The sequence below is a fragment of the Salvelinus alpinus genome, chromosome 30 (genome assembly GCF_045679555.1).
Source record: "Salvelinus alpinus chromosome 30, SLU_Salpinus.1, whole genome shotgun sequence".
Taxonomy (NCBI): Eukaryota; Metazoa; Chordata; class Actinopteri; order Salmoniformes; family Salmonidae; genus Salvelinus; species Salvelinus alpinus.
This window is the reverse complement of record NC_092115.1, coordinates 12,508,975-12,525,462: the sequence shown is the minus strand read 5'-3', so window position 1 is coordinate 12,525,462 and position 16,488 is coordinate 12,508,975. Positions and strand designations below refer to the sequence as shown.

Sequence of the window (16,488 nt, the reverse complement as noted above, 5' to 3'; positions counted from 1 at the left end):
TCAGCACCTCAGGAGTAAATGTCAGTTGGCTTTTCATAGCCGATCATTAAGAGTATCTCTACCGTTCCTGCAGTCTCTAGAGAGTTGAAAACAGCAGGTCTGGGACAGGTAGCACGTCCGGTGAACAGGTCAGGGTTCCATAGCCGCAGGCAGAACAGTTGAAACTGGAGCAGCAGCACGGCCAGGTGGACTGGGGACAGCAAGGAGTCATCAGGCCAGGTAGTCCTGAGGCATGGTCCTAGGGCTCAGGTCCTCCGAGAGAGAGAAAGAAAGAGAGAAAGAGAGAATTAGAGAGAGCATACTTAAATTCACACAGAACACCAGATAAGACAGGAGAAGTACTCCAGATATAACAGATTGACCCTAGCCCCCCGACACATAAACTACTGCAGCATAAATACTGGAGGCTGAGACAGGAGGGGTCAGGAGACACTGTGGCCCCATCCGATGATACCCCCGGACAGGGCCAAACAGGAAGGATATAACCCCACCCACTTTGCCAAAGCACAGCCCCCACACCACTAGAGGGATATCTTCAACCACCAACTTACCATCCTGAGACAAGGCAGAGTATAGCACACAAAGATCTCCACCATGGCACAACCCAAGGGGGGGCGTCAACCCAGACAGGAAGATCACGTCAGTGACTCAGCCCACTCAAGTGACGCACCCCTCTTAGGGACGGCATAAAAGAGCACCAGTAAGCCAGTGACTCAGCCCCTGTAATAGGGTTAGAGGCAGAGAATCCCAGTGGAGAGAGGGGAACCGGCCAGGCAGAGACAGAGCCTTTCCGTTCACCTTCACAGTCCTGGGCCAGACTACACTCAATCATATGACCCACTGAAGAGATGAGTCTTCAGTAAAGACTTAAAAGTTGAGACCGAGTCTGCGTCTCTCACATGGGTAGGCAGACCATTCCATAAAATATTTTTGGTTACTACATGATTCCATATGTGTTATTTCATAGTTTTGATGTCTTCACTATTATTTTACTATGTAGAAAATAGTAAAAAGAAAGAAAAACCCTTGAATGAGTAGGTGTGTCCAAACGTTTAACTGCTACTATATAGTGTAAGGTTACAGTAACCTCAAATGTGGCCATGGATGTGTTAATCATTTTAAGGTTGAATGTTACATTAGTTTGTAAGATAGCCTTAACTTTTGGCTTTTTACTGTGTTACAAAAGTACCATTGAATTGTTTTTGATTGACAAAGCAACCAAATTTCAACATTTAAAGGATATCTATCTACTGGTTGGATAGTTCCATCTGAGCCACTGGCTTAATCCCATTTTTTTACTTGTATTTTTGGGTGAGTTGGAGACGTAAATTCAACATATCATTTGTTAAATTGTCAACAAGTTAATAGGCTATTTATTGTACTTCAAATGTGATATTGAATTGTGTTTGGTTGTCAACGCAACCAAATATCAACATTTGAAAGTGATTTATATTCAGATTGGATAGTTCCAATCTGTGCCAGTGATTTAGTCTGGCTTTTTTCCTCGAGTTTGTCTACAAATTAATAATTGATATGTTGGATTCACATCTCCATCTCAACCAAGTTAAAGGCCAGGACAAAATCAAACTTTAAATGGACTTTAAAGAAAGTCTGATTTGATTTCGTCCTATTCTTTAACTTTGTGGCACAGATGGAAAATATCCTTCAAACGTTGATATTCGGTTGAGTTGACAACCAAACGCCATTCAATATCATAAAAAATCATTACATTTGACATCAACCAGAGCTTGAAACCCTAGGCCTATTGTGTTGTCTATTTTTAGTTGAATCCTGAGTTGAATTAAAACAATAGCTGTTGATGACCGTGCAAATGCTACATAGGCCTAAATAGCACCATTGATTATATACTGTATGTTCACATTCTATTTGCGCTGTTAAACCTCCCCTTTGGATGTCTTCGATAGAAACAGTTAATCTATTTAGTGTTTAAGTGGAGAACTCTCAACAATAATTCTCACAATAGCACATTGGTAGCAGTTAGTGACAAACGTCACAGCTAAGCACGATTAGGCTTGGCTAAAACCCTGGATGGGAGACCGAAGAGTAGCTATAGATGGATGTGCTACCAAACCTATAGTTAGATTTTCTGATAGTGGATATAATGTTGAAGATCTCACGTTGTTTTAAAGGTACAAATTCAACATTGTTTGTTTACGTTGAAATGTGGTTACTATGATGACAATCCCGTGGCTGAAATTTCACCCTCAAAACAAGAGTTGATTGTTGATGACTTTTTTCAAATCCAATGTATTTTCCACATAGATTCCACTCCACAATACATTGACAAAATGAAGTTGAAACAACCAGTTTGTGGCCAGTGTGAAACCACTGATCTTCAGTTTGAAGATTTAAGCGGCAAATCAAATCAAATCAAATTGTATTTATCACATGCACTGAATACAACTGATGTCAACTTTACAGTGAAATGCTTGCTTATAAACCTTTCCCAACGATGCAGAGTTTAACAAATAATAACAATAAAAAAAACAGTAACTAACACAAGAGGAATAAAATAAAATACACAACATTTTAGCTATATACAGGGAGTACCAGTACCAGATCAATGTGCAGAGGAACGGGGTACTTGAGGAAGATATGTACGTGAAGGCAGGGTAAAATGACCAGATAATAAGAATAGATAATAATAAGAATAAAATAAAGAACAGAGTAGCAGCAGCAAATTATTAATGTAAACGTGAGTGAGTGTGTGTTTATGTATGTGTGTTTCTGTTGTGTCGGTATGCATGTGTGTGTGTGCGTATGTAGTGTTTGAATGTGTGAGGGTTTTGTGTGGGAGTGACAGTATAGTGTGTGTGAGTGTGTATATGGTGTGTATATATAGTCTAGTGAGTGTGTATATGGTGTGTATATATAGTCTAGTGAGTGTGTATATGGTGTGTATATATAGTCTACTGGGTGTGTATATGGTGTGTATATATAGTCTAGTGAGTGTGTATATGGTGTGTATATATAGTCTACTGGGTGTGTATATGGTGTGTATATATAGTCTAGTGGGTGTGTATATGGTGTGTATATATAGTCTACTGGGTGTGTATATGGTGTGTATATATAGTCTAGTGGGTGTGTATATGGTGTGTATATATAGTCTAGTGAGTGTGTATATGGTGTGTATATATAGTCTAGTGAGTGTGTATATGGTGTGTATATATAGTCTAGTGGGTGTGTATATGGTGTGTATATATAGTCTAGTGAGTGTGTATATATAGTCTAGTGAGTGTGCATATTGTCAGTGCAAGATAGTGTCAGTGCAGATAGTTCGGGAGACTATTTAGCGGTCTGATTATTTTGCAGTCTTATGGCTTGGGGGTATAATGATGCTGATGCTCCGGTGCCGTTTGCCAGACGGTAGAAGACGGAAAAGTTTATGACTTGGCTGGAGTCCTTGGCAATTATTTTCAGCCTCCTGAGGGGGAAGAGGACGCCAAGGAACTTGAAGCTCTCGACCCGTTCTACAACAGCCCTGTCGATGTGGATGTGTGCATGTTCTACCCTCTTTTTCCTATAGTTCACGATCAGCTACTTGGTTTAATTGCAGTTGAGAGAGAGGTTGTTGTTCTGGCACCACGCTGTTAAGTCTCTGACCTCTTCCCTGTAGACTGACTCATCGGTGTCGGTGATCAGGCCTACCACCGTCGTGTCATCAACAAACGTGATGATGGTGTTGGAGCCGTGTGTGGCCACGCAGTCGAGGGTGAACAGGGAGTACAGGAGAGGTCTAAGCACACACCCCTGAGAGACCCCCGTGTTAAGGGTCAGCATGGCGGAGGTGTTTTTGCCTACCTTCAGCACCTGGGGCCAGCCCGTCAAGAAATCAGGAACAGGCAGAGAAGTAACTCTATGATGCTAATGGTTAATTGACAAAAGTAACAAAGGTAGATTGGTGCATCAGGCTGACATATTGCCTGAAACCTAAAGACATATGTTAGCTGCCCAAGCTAATGTCTAGGCTTACACTCAGAGGACTAAGAACTCGGACACACAGTGATAACAAATAGTTAATAGCAGTGGGTGGCCGTCCTATTGCCTCTGACCAGTTTATCCCCTGTAATTTTCTTTAAATTTTCTTTACATTTCCTGACCAAGTGTTGAACCGGAGTAAATCGCCACTGTTCGTCAACAACAAGCAGATGATCAACGTTTAGCCGATGTTGTCGCAGTGTCTGAGCTAATACAATATTGTGGTGTCCAGGAGATCCAAATTCAATCCCAGTCAGCCACATAGGTGCCCTGATGTGGATTAGTCTGTGAGGAGGACGAGGTCAAAGGGGGTGGAAGTGGTTCAGTGCTTCACGCTCACATAATGGGTAACTTTGTCTGAAACCTGAAGACTTGCGTTAGCTCCTCAGGCTAATACCTAAGCTTTATCTCAGTGGGCTAACACAGTCCTTAGATGCACACAGAGGTTTGAACCCTGTCGTTCATGCATTATGTAAGTGAGCTTTCACCCAATGGCCCGTTTTGCAGTGTGGCAGAACACGTTTTGCTAAGTGCAGCTAATAAACACAATCCGAGATGTCATTGAATCAAAGTTTGACATGTCTTGTGTTATGGCGACTTGACCAGTAAGAAAGTCTACGAGTTCATCAATACATCCGCGAGCGTTTGAACTCTCTGGAACTGTCCCGGGAACTAGGCCTGTTAGCATCGAGCTAATTGGAGAAGCAGAAAGCATGCAGTGTAGACTTGGTGGTGTGTAGGCTAGCATGATTTGACATTATTATGGTATAATGAAAGGGACAGACGTTCTCCTCTGTTGCCCTCAATGTTGCCCTCGGTGACACCAATGTGACATCCCCCCTGTTGTTTACCAGCACTTATCTGTGTTCCCACTCATCCTGGTTTTTCACAAGGCAACCACAGAATCAGAAAAGATGCATTAGTTGAGTACTGAAGTTAATCAATTCCTATAAAATAGCTTTCTTCTCTCTGCAAGCTGATTTCTGACAATGTTCCCAATTAGCCTTCTGTGTACTAGCATCCCACTGTTATGGTTTTCCCCACGGATCGGCCATCTTGTTTCTAGGCTAGCGAAGGAGTGCTCCTTGCCCCCTGTAGAGTTTTCTGTGAAAAAAGTTATGCAATTTGCATTTCATTGTCTTCAGGCTATGTCTGAGGTAATCCAGTACTATTCATTTAGCTGGGAAATTCCATTTATAATTATGAGAATTATTAGCAAATAAAACATTGAGAAAGTGTTCGATCCTGGCTGTTCCTGTCCCCAGTCTTTGAAACGTTGAATGGCTGACTATGAAAGCCAGCTGAAGTTGAATCCTGAAGTGTTGAACTGTAACACCGTCTATAGCCATCATGGTTATTATTTGACCCTGCTGATCATCTATGAACGATTGAGCATCTTGAAAACGATCTGGCCTTAAGGCCACATGTCCCCTTAAACTTCTACCTGGTAGAGCCAGAATAGGACTGGCCACCCTACGGAGCGTGATTACTCTCTATGTCTCTTCCAAGGTTTCTGCCTTACTAGGGAGTTCTTACAGGCCACTGTGCTTCTGCCTCTGTTCTTCCTGGCCACTGTTCTTCTGCCTCTGTTCATTCTAGCCACTGTGCTTCTGCCTCTGCATTGCTTGCTCTATGGGGTTTTTGATCAGGTATCTGCTGACGTAAAAAGGGCTTTATAAAATAGACTTGATTGATTGATCGAGTTAATTTGCGTGACATACTACTTGTAGAATGCAAGGGTCAAATATGTTTGGTCCAATAATACACTTTTTTTGATTAACACTAACAAGTGTTAGTGCTAAAGTAGTTCTTACTAGTTTAAAAAAATATATATTTATAAGCAGTGTATCAGGAACATTATCCTCGTATTCAACACTCAATCATTTAAAAAATCGTTGTTTTAGTGTTGACCAAATGTGGTCAACAGTATTTCATTTCATTTCAGAACAGAAACTTCTCTTGTAGCACACAATGAGTGAAAAACAAGGGGTGCATTAATTTATAGCAAGCTGTCTGTTTAAAATCCACAGCTTGGTAGCATCTGGTATGTCATTAAGACCCATGGGCAATGTATCAGCGACAGTATCCTCTTACTCAACACCTGACTGCATGGATTACATTGCGAGACCACGTGCTTCAATTATTATTCCAACAGAAGCTAGAACGGTGTTTGTATAACAGAGTTCAAAAGGATTTCATCTTAGGCAAAAGCTTTGCAAAAACCCACAAATATCTGGTTGACATTTGATCCTCTGCAGATAAGGTGCGCCTGATCATTTATCCACATTGGCTTAACATCTTAGTTGTGATGCATGAGGCTGGACTCCACCTGTTCTGTCAGACAGTCATTCAGATGGTTGAATACTGATGACTTCCAGATCCACTGACAGATGGTCGGGATTCAAAGCCTTGTCCGCAACTCTGACACAAAACCAAAAATCATCTAATTGACGAAGAGATTTCCTTGGCTTTAGTGCTGATTGAGACTAAATTAGTTGTCTCGTTTATTTAGTTACAGGTAATGGCTAAAAATAAATACTAGAAGAGTCAACAGTCGCACACGACTATGTAATAATAGTAATAATATTGTCATGAAGAAGATACCTTTATCCAAAGCGACTAGCAGAACTGTCGACATTGATGGTGACACATAGCTATTTTCAGTACGTGGCCCATGCAGAAATCAAACCCACAACCCTCTCACTGGGAACACACTGGTTGAATCAACTTTGTTTCCATGTCATTTTAATGAAATTACTTTGAACCAACGATGGAATAGACATTGAATTTAAGTCTGTGCCCAGTGGGCTGGTTTGGCAGTCGTTGGAACCATGTCCCTTCACTGATTGGTCTAAATGTCTCTCTATTTACACGGATGGACCGCCCTTCAAGCGGGGAGTAAGACTGCAAACTGGTTCCCGGGGTCCAGTCAAATATTTGGGGTGGAAGCTTTGGGACCAGACAAATTAACATTCCAAAATTTCCCATTGCCGATTTCCCACTCTTAAGGCTATAGGTCTTGCTGCCCAAAACTCCCACTTTAAGATGAGATGAGAAATTTCATCACCACAAGAGGACAGGAAATTGTGGGGAGTCCAACTCCCGGATGAATCCATAAAGTCATCATCAAAACTGTGTCACCGATGAGAAAGCTGAACTCTTACAGACAAACATGTCAAAATGATTTTTTGTACTTCTTGGTTGCGTAAGGAGACTATTCTGACCTACTCCTATCAAGATTACATTATTTTAGTGGAAAGACAGTCACCTTGTCTGTAAATGTTGTGTGTGTAAGTGTGTCACTCTCTCTTTTACACACACAGACACACGCACACGCACACACACACACACACACACACACACACACACACACACACACACACACACACACACACACACACACACACACACACACACACACACACACACACACACACACACACACACACACACACACCAATGTGATTGTGACATAAGTATTGTCCAGTTGAAGTCGGAAGTTTACATACACCTTAGCCAAATACATTTAAACTCAGTTTTTCACAATTCCTGACATTTAATCCTAGTAAAAATTCCCTGTCTTAGGTCAGTTAGGATCACCACTTTATTTTAAGAATGTGAAATGTCAGAATAATAGTAGAGAGAATGATTATTTCAGGTTTTATTTCTTTCATCACATTCCCAATGGGACAGAAGTTTACATACACTCAATTAGTATTTGGTAGCATTGCCTTTAAATTGTTTAACTTGGGTCAAACGTTTCATGTAGCCTTCCACAAGCCTCCTTTCTCGCACATGCTTTTTCAGTTCTGCCCACAAATTTTCTATAGGATTGAGGTTCAGGGCTTTGTGATGGCCACTCCAATACCTTGACTTTGTTGTCCTTAAGCCATTTTGCCACAACTTTGGAAGTATGCTTGGGGTCATTGTCCATTTGGAAGAGCCATTTGCGACCAAGCTTTAACTTCCTGACTGATGTCTTGAGATGTTGCTTTAATATATCCACATAATTGTCCTTCCTCATGATGCCATGAAGAGCTTCTTTACCTGACTGACATTTTTCTCCCTTGCTGTATCATCTATGCTCCACCCGCTCAAGAAACTGCCTATCAATCCTGCCTCGGAGCCCTATCGTCTGAATCTGTGGAAGACAATCTCCCAAGAATCTTCCATCTGTTTTTGTTTGTTTTTAGAAGCAAAATTGGTATTCTGTTCGTAATGAAAAGCGCTATATAAAATAAATATATTTGTATTATTACTACAACAGTGTAAAGTCGGTTTTATCAGTCAAAGTTTGAAAACTAGCAGTTGCCTGTTATGTTGATCAAATTACAAACATTATTAGCAAGAACGTGTCGCGGTTGGCGCTCTTCAATGCCTACAACAGAGTTTGAAATAGATCTGGCTTATTCCGTCACGACTTATGTAATTCAACCCCGTGATGGTTATGGCTGTGGAAAACATGTTTACTCTATGTGGAAGCTTCCATTGGCATAGAGCCGAAAGTTGTACAAGTTACAATGTCCTTAAAAACATCAACCCTAGAGCAGGAAAATAGGCCATAGAGTCTTCACGCCTAGTGAACTTAGACATGATAGGAAATGGCTACCATCCAGCTCACTGAAAGACTTTGAAAAGTATTAACACTAAAGTGTTTTAGTCTTGTTGTCCCGTGACAACAGAATGTAACGTTCGTTTAACTGAATTCCAGATAAAGTAGCAAATACCCAAAGTTTCAATGCCATTTACCAGTGCAACTGGGAGATAAAGTCAACACATTTCAGAAGAGACTGTCATAAAAAAAAAAAATTGCCCTTTTATTTTCATTCCGTTTGTATTTGAAATTGTCTATGTTCGCTCTATCACACTAGACTGGTACTCAAAAAAGGAATGGTCATAGCACCTCCCATAAATGACAAAAACAACGTCTTTAATTCATGGTGCTTATTCAATTATATATTTTTTTAAAGCATACGACCTGTGGACTTAGTTAAGCTTTGGCACATTCATGGGAGATGATATAACCTTTCCTTTTTTGGAATATCAAGACTCTTCAATGACTACCCACATCAGCAGAGCCCCATTAAAGAGAACCATCTGATTATACGTACAGGTGTAGGATCTTAATTTGAGCCAGTTTGCTACAGCAGGAAAATAATCCTGCAGCAACAGGAAATGTTAATTATTTTGTGGATTATAATGAATGTACACTTTTGTAGGGGTTGATACATTTTTTCGTAAGGGAAAATTAAGTCTGAAATTTCAAAGTGGAAATTACAAACTTCATAAGCCTTTTTAAACACCAATTACACTACAAGTTTGAAATGTCCTGCATTGCAGGAAAGTTCTCCTGCAACAGGTTGATTAAATTAAGATACAACATCTTTACAGATGTTTTTATGTTTTCCTCACCCAGTAGTACCTATTCCAGATACTCTCTTAGCTAGATGACCCCAAGGAGAAAAGTATTTTGGTCCTTCCCCTATTCATGGGTTTCAGGTCACGCAACTTCATTGGTGAATGTTCTTTGAGGACAGACTGAAAGTTCTATTCAATGCCGTCTCAACTGGCGCCGATGAAATTGAATCTAAAGTGCATAATAGTGGCTTGGGAAAATGATTCAATTTCTAAAGGAGGCAAAGAATTATTGCAAAAGCTTTTGTCATCATTGTGATTTAATCACTTTCTGATGGTTCCCAGTATCCCCACAGTCTATACAGCGACAAAGTGTTTCCTACTAATTATTTGCCTACTTAAGAAATGTCATCATATTTCCAAGACACTGCAGCGTAACTTAGACAAAAGCATCATTAGTCTGTGTTTAGAATGAATGGACAAGCTTGAAAAGATGGGCGTCAGTCCTCAAGAGAACGTTCATAGGAAATGGCCTAATGCAAACCATAAATAACCCATGGATAAGAAGAACTATGTAAACCACCATTTCCCAATTGCCTATTACTGTACCAGGGAAGCCGAATCACGTGGTCTGTAGTTTTGGCCCGTACATAACCAAACTATGTGTGACATTTTAAATGTTGTTGAAGAGTTTCTGGGAAGGAGTCTCGTTGTTTTAGCTGGTCATAACGACACTATGAAGCCGCCTTCAGCGCTTCCAAGGACTCAAATCAAATTGTATTAGTCACATACACATGTTTAGCAGATGTTATTGCAGGTGTAGCGAAAAGCTTATGTTTCTAGCTCCAACAGTGCAGTAGTATCTAACAATTCACAACAATACACACCAATCTAAAAGTAAAAGTATATAAATATTATGACGAGCAATGTTGGAGTGGCATTGACTAAAATACAGTAGAATAGAATACAGTACATACATATGTAGGTAGTAAAGCAGTATGTAAACATTGTTAAAGTGACTAGTGTTCCATTATTAACGTGACCAGTTATTCAATATCTATGTTTATGGGGCAGCAGCCTCTAAGGTGCAGGGTTGAGTAACCGGGTGGTAGCCGGCAAGTGATGGCTATTTAACAGTCTGATGGCCTTGAGATAAAAGTATCTCGTCTAACCTCTTTCCTGATTTGCCTACTAGCGGGTTAGGCAACTCAGGTGTCTATATTTCAACAGCAAACTTATATAAGATGGACGTTTATGAAGTAGGGCCGTGTAAACAAAAAAGGGAGTAATGTAGAGATCTGGGGGGTCTTTAACGAAGTCCGGCCAACCTTCTGATACAGGATACAGTGATGAGTATCAGAACTGTCACCTGTAACAAAACAAAGGGCGCTGTGCTAGATGGCATTCAAAGGTTTAAGAGTAGTAGCAGCTGCACTTTGATAAATAATATCACCATAATCAAGAATAGATGAAAAGGTTGACTGAATAATCTGCTTCCTACTGATTAGAGAAAGACACCATCTGTTTCTGTAGAAAAAGGCCAACTTTAAATCTTAGCTTCTTAACCAGCTCATCTATAGGATTTTTAAACATCAAATCCATATCAATCCAAATGCCTAAGTATTTATATGCAGGAACACGTTCGATTGGAGAACCATCTAATGACTGAACATGTAGCTCATCTGAAACATTCTTACGAGAATTTGAAAACAACATGTCTTTCATTTTGCCTATATTAAGCACAAGTTTTAAATCAGCAAGTGATTTCTGCATAGCTATAAAAATCTGACTGTAGTTTTGAAACAGCCAGATCAACAGTCAGGGCAATAGCATACATAATAGTATTATCCGCATATAGATGAAGTTGACCATTTTTAACAGATTGACCAATGGTGTTTATATAAATAGTGAAGAGAACAGGTCCCAAAATCGACCCCCGTGGTACACCTTTATGTACTTCAAGAAATTCAGACTTAACCCCATCAATCACGATGGCCTGAGTTCTGTCACTAAGATAATCATGAAACCATGAACAGGCGTCAGAGCTCAGGCCTATCAAGAACAACTTATTCAATAAAATAGCCTGACAAACAGTATCAAAGGCTTTGACAGGTCCACAAACAAAGCAGCACATTTCATTGTAGTGTCTAAAACATTGACAAGATCATTAACAACTGAAGTGGTTGCTGTAATAGTGCTATTCTCAGATCTAAACCCTGATTGGTTTACATTCAAAATACATTTCTCAGATAAAAAAGAGAAAAGTTGTTAATTTACCAAGGATTCTAGAATCTTAGCTAGACAAGGAAGCCTTGAAATGGAGCGGTAATTATTAAGATCACTACTATACCCTCCCTTATAGAGTGGCAGCACCAGAACTGATTTCCATACTTTTGGAATATTTCCTGAAAACCAATTGGTCGGCCCCTGTGGAATTATTGTTGTCTATTGCTAGCAAAGCATTCAGGACTTATTTTTCTGTAAATAACCTAAAAGAAAAGCTTTGACTATCATTTCTCTGATCATTCAGCAAGTTTCCCCGAACAGCATCCAGCCCAGTGTAACGGCAGCCTTCCTCCTCTTCGTCTGAAGAGGAGGTGTAGCAGGGATCGGACCAATACGCAGCATAGTTAGTGTCCATGTTTTAATAATAAACAACTGAACATGAACACAATACAAAATAACAAATGTGGCAAAACCGAAACAGTCCTATCATGTGCAATGAACACAAAGACAGAAGACAACCACCCACAAACCCCAACACAAAACAAGCTACCTAAATATGGTTCCCAATCAGAGACAATGACAAACACCTGTCTCTGATTGAGAACCATATTAGGCCAAACAACAAACCCAACATAGAAACACAAAACATAGAATGCCCACCCAGCTCACGTCCTGACCAATACTAAAACAAGGAAAACACAAAAGAACTATGGTCAGAACGTGACACCCAGTATCATTGTGAGCAGGCTTAGAAGTTATTTCAAAGAGATAGCCTGCTATTGGTAGATGGGTCAAAATTAAAAAATATAGCACACATTGAATATCCCTTTGAGCATGGTGAAGTTATTCATTACATTTTGGATTGTGTATCAATACACCCACGTCACTAGAACAATACAGGTGTCGTTCCTAACTCAGTTGCCGGAGAGGAAGGAAACCACTCAGGGATTTCACCATGAGGCCAATGGTGACTTTAAAACAGTTACAGAGTTTAATGGCTGTGATAGGAGAAAACTGAGGATGGATCAACAACATTGTAGTTATTCCGCAATACTAACCTAATTGACAGAGTGAAAAGAAGGAAGCCTTTACAGAATAAGAATATTCCAAAACATGTGTCCTGTTTGCAATATGGCACTAAAGTAAAACTGCAAAAAATGTGTGACCTGAATACAAAGCTTTATGTTTTAGGCAAATCCAACACAACACATCACTGAGTACCCCTCAGTGCGGCGGCAAGTAGCCTAGTGGTTAGAGCATTGGGCCAGTAACCGAAAGGTTGCTGGGTTGAATCCCCGAGCCTACAAGGTAAAAAGCTGTCATTCTGCCCCTGAGCAAGGCAGTTAACCCACTGTTCCCCGGATGCTGAAGACATAGATGTTGATTAAGGCAGCCACCCGCACCTCTCTGATTCAGAGGAGTTGGGTTAAATGTGGAAGACACATTTCAGTTGAATACATTCAGTTGGACAACTGACTCGGTATCCCCCCTTTCTCACTCTTCATATGTTCAAGCATGAGCAAGCACACTCATGTTATGGGTGTGCTTGTCTTTTGTTTTGGGGGGTAAAAATAAATGAAATAGAGCTAAGTAAGCACAGGCAAAATCCTAGAGGAAAACCTGATTCAGTCTGCTTTCCAACAGACACCGGGAGACAAATTCAACTTTTAGCAGGATAATAACCTAAAACACAAGGCCAAATATACACTGAAGTTGCTTACCAAGACAACATTGAATGTTCCTAAGTGGCCTAGTTAAAGTTTTGACTTAAATCAGTTTAAAATGGCTGTCTAGCAAGGATCAACAACCAATTTTACAGAGCTTGAATAATTTGAAAAAGAATAGTAGGTGTTTAAAGCTTTTAGAGAGCATTTAGCATTTAGTGTGAATGCTTATATACATTAGATACTTATGTATTTAATTTTCGTTTTTTTTTCTCACTTTGTCATTATGGGGTATTGTGTGTAGATGGGTGAGGAAAACAATCTACTTAGTCTATTTTAAATTCAGGCTGTAACACAACAAAATGTGGAATAAGTCTAGGGGTACTTTTAGAACAATTATTGTGTGGATTTGGCACTATCTTCCTCCTCCCATGGCCCTCGTGCCATTGGCTGAGAGACGTGATGTCACAGAGGGGACTGCCCTATAAATGCACTCTCTTCACACACAGCCAGCAGACCATGCTGAGAACCAGCTTCACTGCAGTGACAGAGCTATCATAGACTCCAAAGCTCTAGAATACTACAGACACTGTGAACAGCACAAAGGATCACATCTCATCGTCTCTCACCATGTGCAGAGGACTGGAATCACTGCCTACCACATGTCTGGAGAGGTATGTCTTGCCTTAATAATCTGTACGTTTTATCCCATCACAGTATATGTCACTGGATTTACATTTTGGATTTACATTGATGGGAATTATTACGCAGCTACTTCATTGGGAAATTGGATGATCGGTTGTAAGTTAGGTGTGAATGATTGCATCAATCTAATGTAAATGTTTTTCTCTTATTTTCTCAGGGCAAAGGAACTCAAGGCTCTCTTTGGAAGTTTTCTACAGAAGCCAGATCTGAGCATCATCGGTCACTCACACAAAACGGACAAACTAAGGTCAGACATTCTAAAAAAGAATACTCTATGTCTACACAGATTTTTTAAAACATAACCAAAAATGTTGCATTGGACATGAAGGAGACCAAAGTCAACGCTACGTTATTTTGTAATGACCGGATGAACTAACCTGATGCTTTTTTATCAACAGGTTAAAGAAGAGCGAACCATTAAAATGGAAGGAGTCGTTTGAGAACCTGCTGTCCAACCAAAGTAAGTCTGACTCTTGCTATGAGTTATCATACTTTAATTAGTCATACTACACAAACTTACAAGTACATATTGTACACGTGTGTATTGCAAACGGGGATAGGAAAAGCCATGTAGCTGATACTCCACATAGCCAGAATGCATTCCCCAAAACAGCAGTAGCAGGATTCACTCATAACATATCCAAATATATTATTTTATATATACACTATAGGAAAAGCTGCTTGCTTCCACATCACAAATGGACACAGTTAAAAGTGAATTGAAGTTGTGACATGCTACAATAAATTCACAGATGCTAATGTGACAATTCTCACCTTCTCTTTTCCAGATGGACTGTGCTTGTTCCGTGCTTTCCTGGTGTCGGAGTTTAGCGAGGAGAACATAGCTTTCTACCTGGCCTGTGAAGACTACAGGATAACCAAGCCCTCCTCAAAGCTATCAGCTACAGCTAAGAAGATCTATGAGGAGTTTGTCTGCAGTGACGCACCAAGAGAGGTAACTATCAATATATATATATACAATTCATCAATTATATCTACATACAGAGTATGTTTGTAGAGGAATCCGTAGATTGGATATACGCTACATAAACACATGCGCACACACACAAAATAATATACTCATTGTGCACAAACAATACCCAATAAGACATTGTTTCAAGTAAAACAAATAGTAATCAAATTTCCCATCCTCTTCCCCCAGGTCAACCTCGACCATGAAACCAAAGCCATCACCAAGAAGAATCTGGAACACCCCAGCCAGTCCTGTTTCAGCCTGGCCCAGGAGAAGATCTACGCCCTGATGGAGAAAGACTGCTACCCTCGCTTCCTCAAGTCCACCACCTACCTGGAGATCAGTCGGCAGGTCAAATCCGGTTAAGACCAGTTATGGCTTGTTAAGACTGGTTAAGGCTGGTTGATGCTTGTTAAGACTGGTTAAGGCCAAACTGCAGGTGGTGAATGAGACACAAGGAATAAGTCCATGGCAGACATGCTGAAAAGGACACACTGGAAACCAGGTGGTCTCACTAGGGTCCTCCTCAGTGGAGGAAGGGTCCTGTGCTGCTGGGTCAGAAGTATGGAGGGGGGGACTGAAGATGTATACTAGATTGAACTGGAAGTCAGTCGGAAGTTGAGACTGGAAATCTTGTCTGTGGCCTAGGAAAGAAGGCCGCTCACTGTGAAGATTGAAGTATCGAAGTCTGTAAAAGAGGTCTGTGAATATTGAGGTATCGAAGTCTGTAAAAGGTGAACATGTGTCTTGAGGTCAAAGACACATCAAGAAGTTGATGTTCATGGCGTTTGAGCAGAAAGAAGAATGTGATGGAAAAGGACTGCTTTGCACAATCACTGAGAATCTGTTATAGTTTTGTATTGTCTGATGCCTGTCTATTTATTTTTGTATTTATTAGCAGTAATTCTGTTATAGATATGTTATTGAAATGTTTGTACTGTAGAGTGCACTGTACAGCACTGTCCTGTACAATTCCACAACATTTTTTATATTTATGTGTACTTTTTTTTATACCCAGAACTCCTTATGTGAGAGGAAATTATTTGAATAAAATCGGGAACTATATTAAACAACATGATAGGAAGTTTTACTCTATTCATTTTCCTTACCAGATCAAAAACCACAGCAATTATCAGATGCAGCTTTCTTATATGTTCAACATTCAATAAGATGACACATGAAACATACAAAGATCTCCTTCATTTCTGTCTGCTCTCTAACATACACGTACATTGAAAGGGAAAGGCGGCAGAGGATTAGAAAAAAATGACTCTATGAAAAGATAATCACCACCCACTGCTACCCCCTGGGCACACACACTGGTAGAATCAATGTTGTTTCAAAGTCATTTCAATGAAATTACGTTGAACCAACGTGGAATAGACGTTGAATTTACATCTGTGCCCATTGGGCACTGACCGTGCACCATAGACTCAAATCAAATCAAAAATCAAATGTATTTATATAGCCCTTCTTACATCAGCTGATATCGCAAAGTGCTGTACAGAAACCCAGCCTAAAACCCCAAACAGCAAGCAATGCAGCAAGCAATTAGACTCCTATCTA

General features: G+C 40.2%; 1 protein-coding gene across 1 annotated transcript; it reads left to right on the top strand.

Moving 5' to 3' along the window:
* The first annotated feature begins 13,772 nt into the window (after positions 1–13,772).
* LOC139560159 (regulator of G-protein signaling 5-like) lies at positions 13,773–16,000 on the top strand. The gene is made up of 5 exons (XM_071376703.1): positions 13,773–13,918; positions 14,107–14,196; positions 14,348–14,409; positions 14,738–14,904; positions 15,112–16,000. The coding sequence occupies exons 1-5, from the start codon at positions 13,875–13,877 to the stop codon at positions 15,286–15,288; spliced, it is 540 nt and encodes a 179-aa protein (XP_071232804.1). The 5' UTR covers positions 13,773–13,874; the 3' UTR covers positions 15,289–16,000.
* The last annotated feature ends 488 nt before the right edge of the window (positions 16,001–16,488 follow it).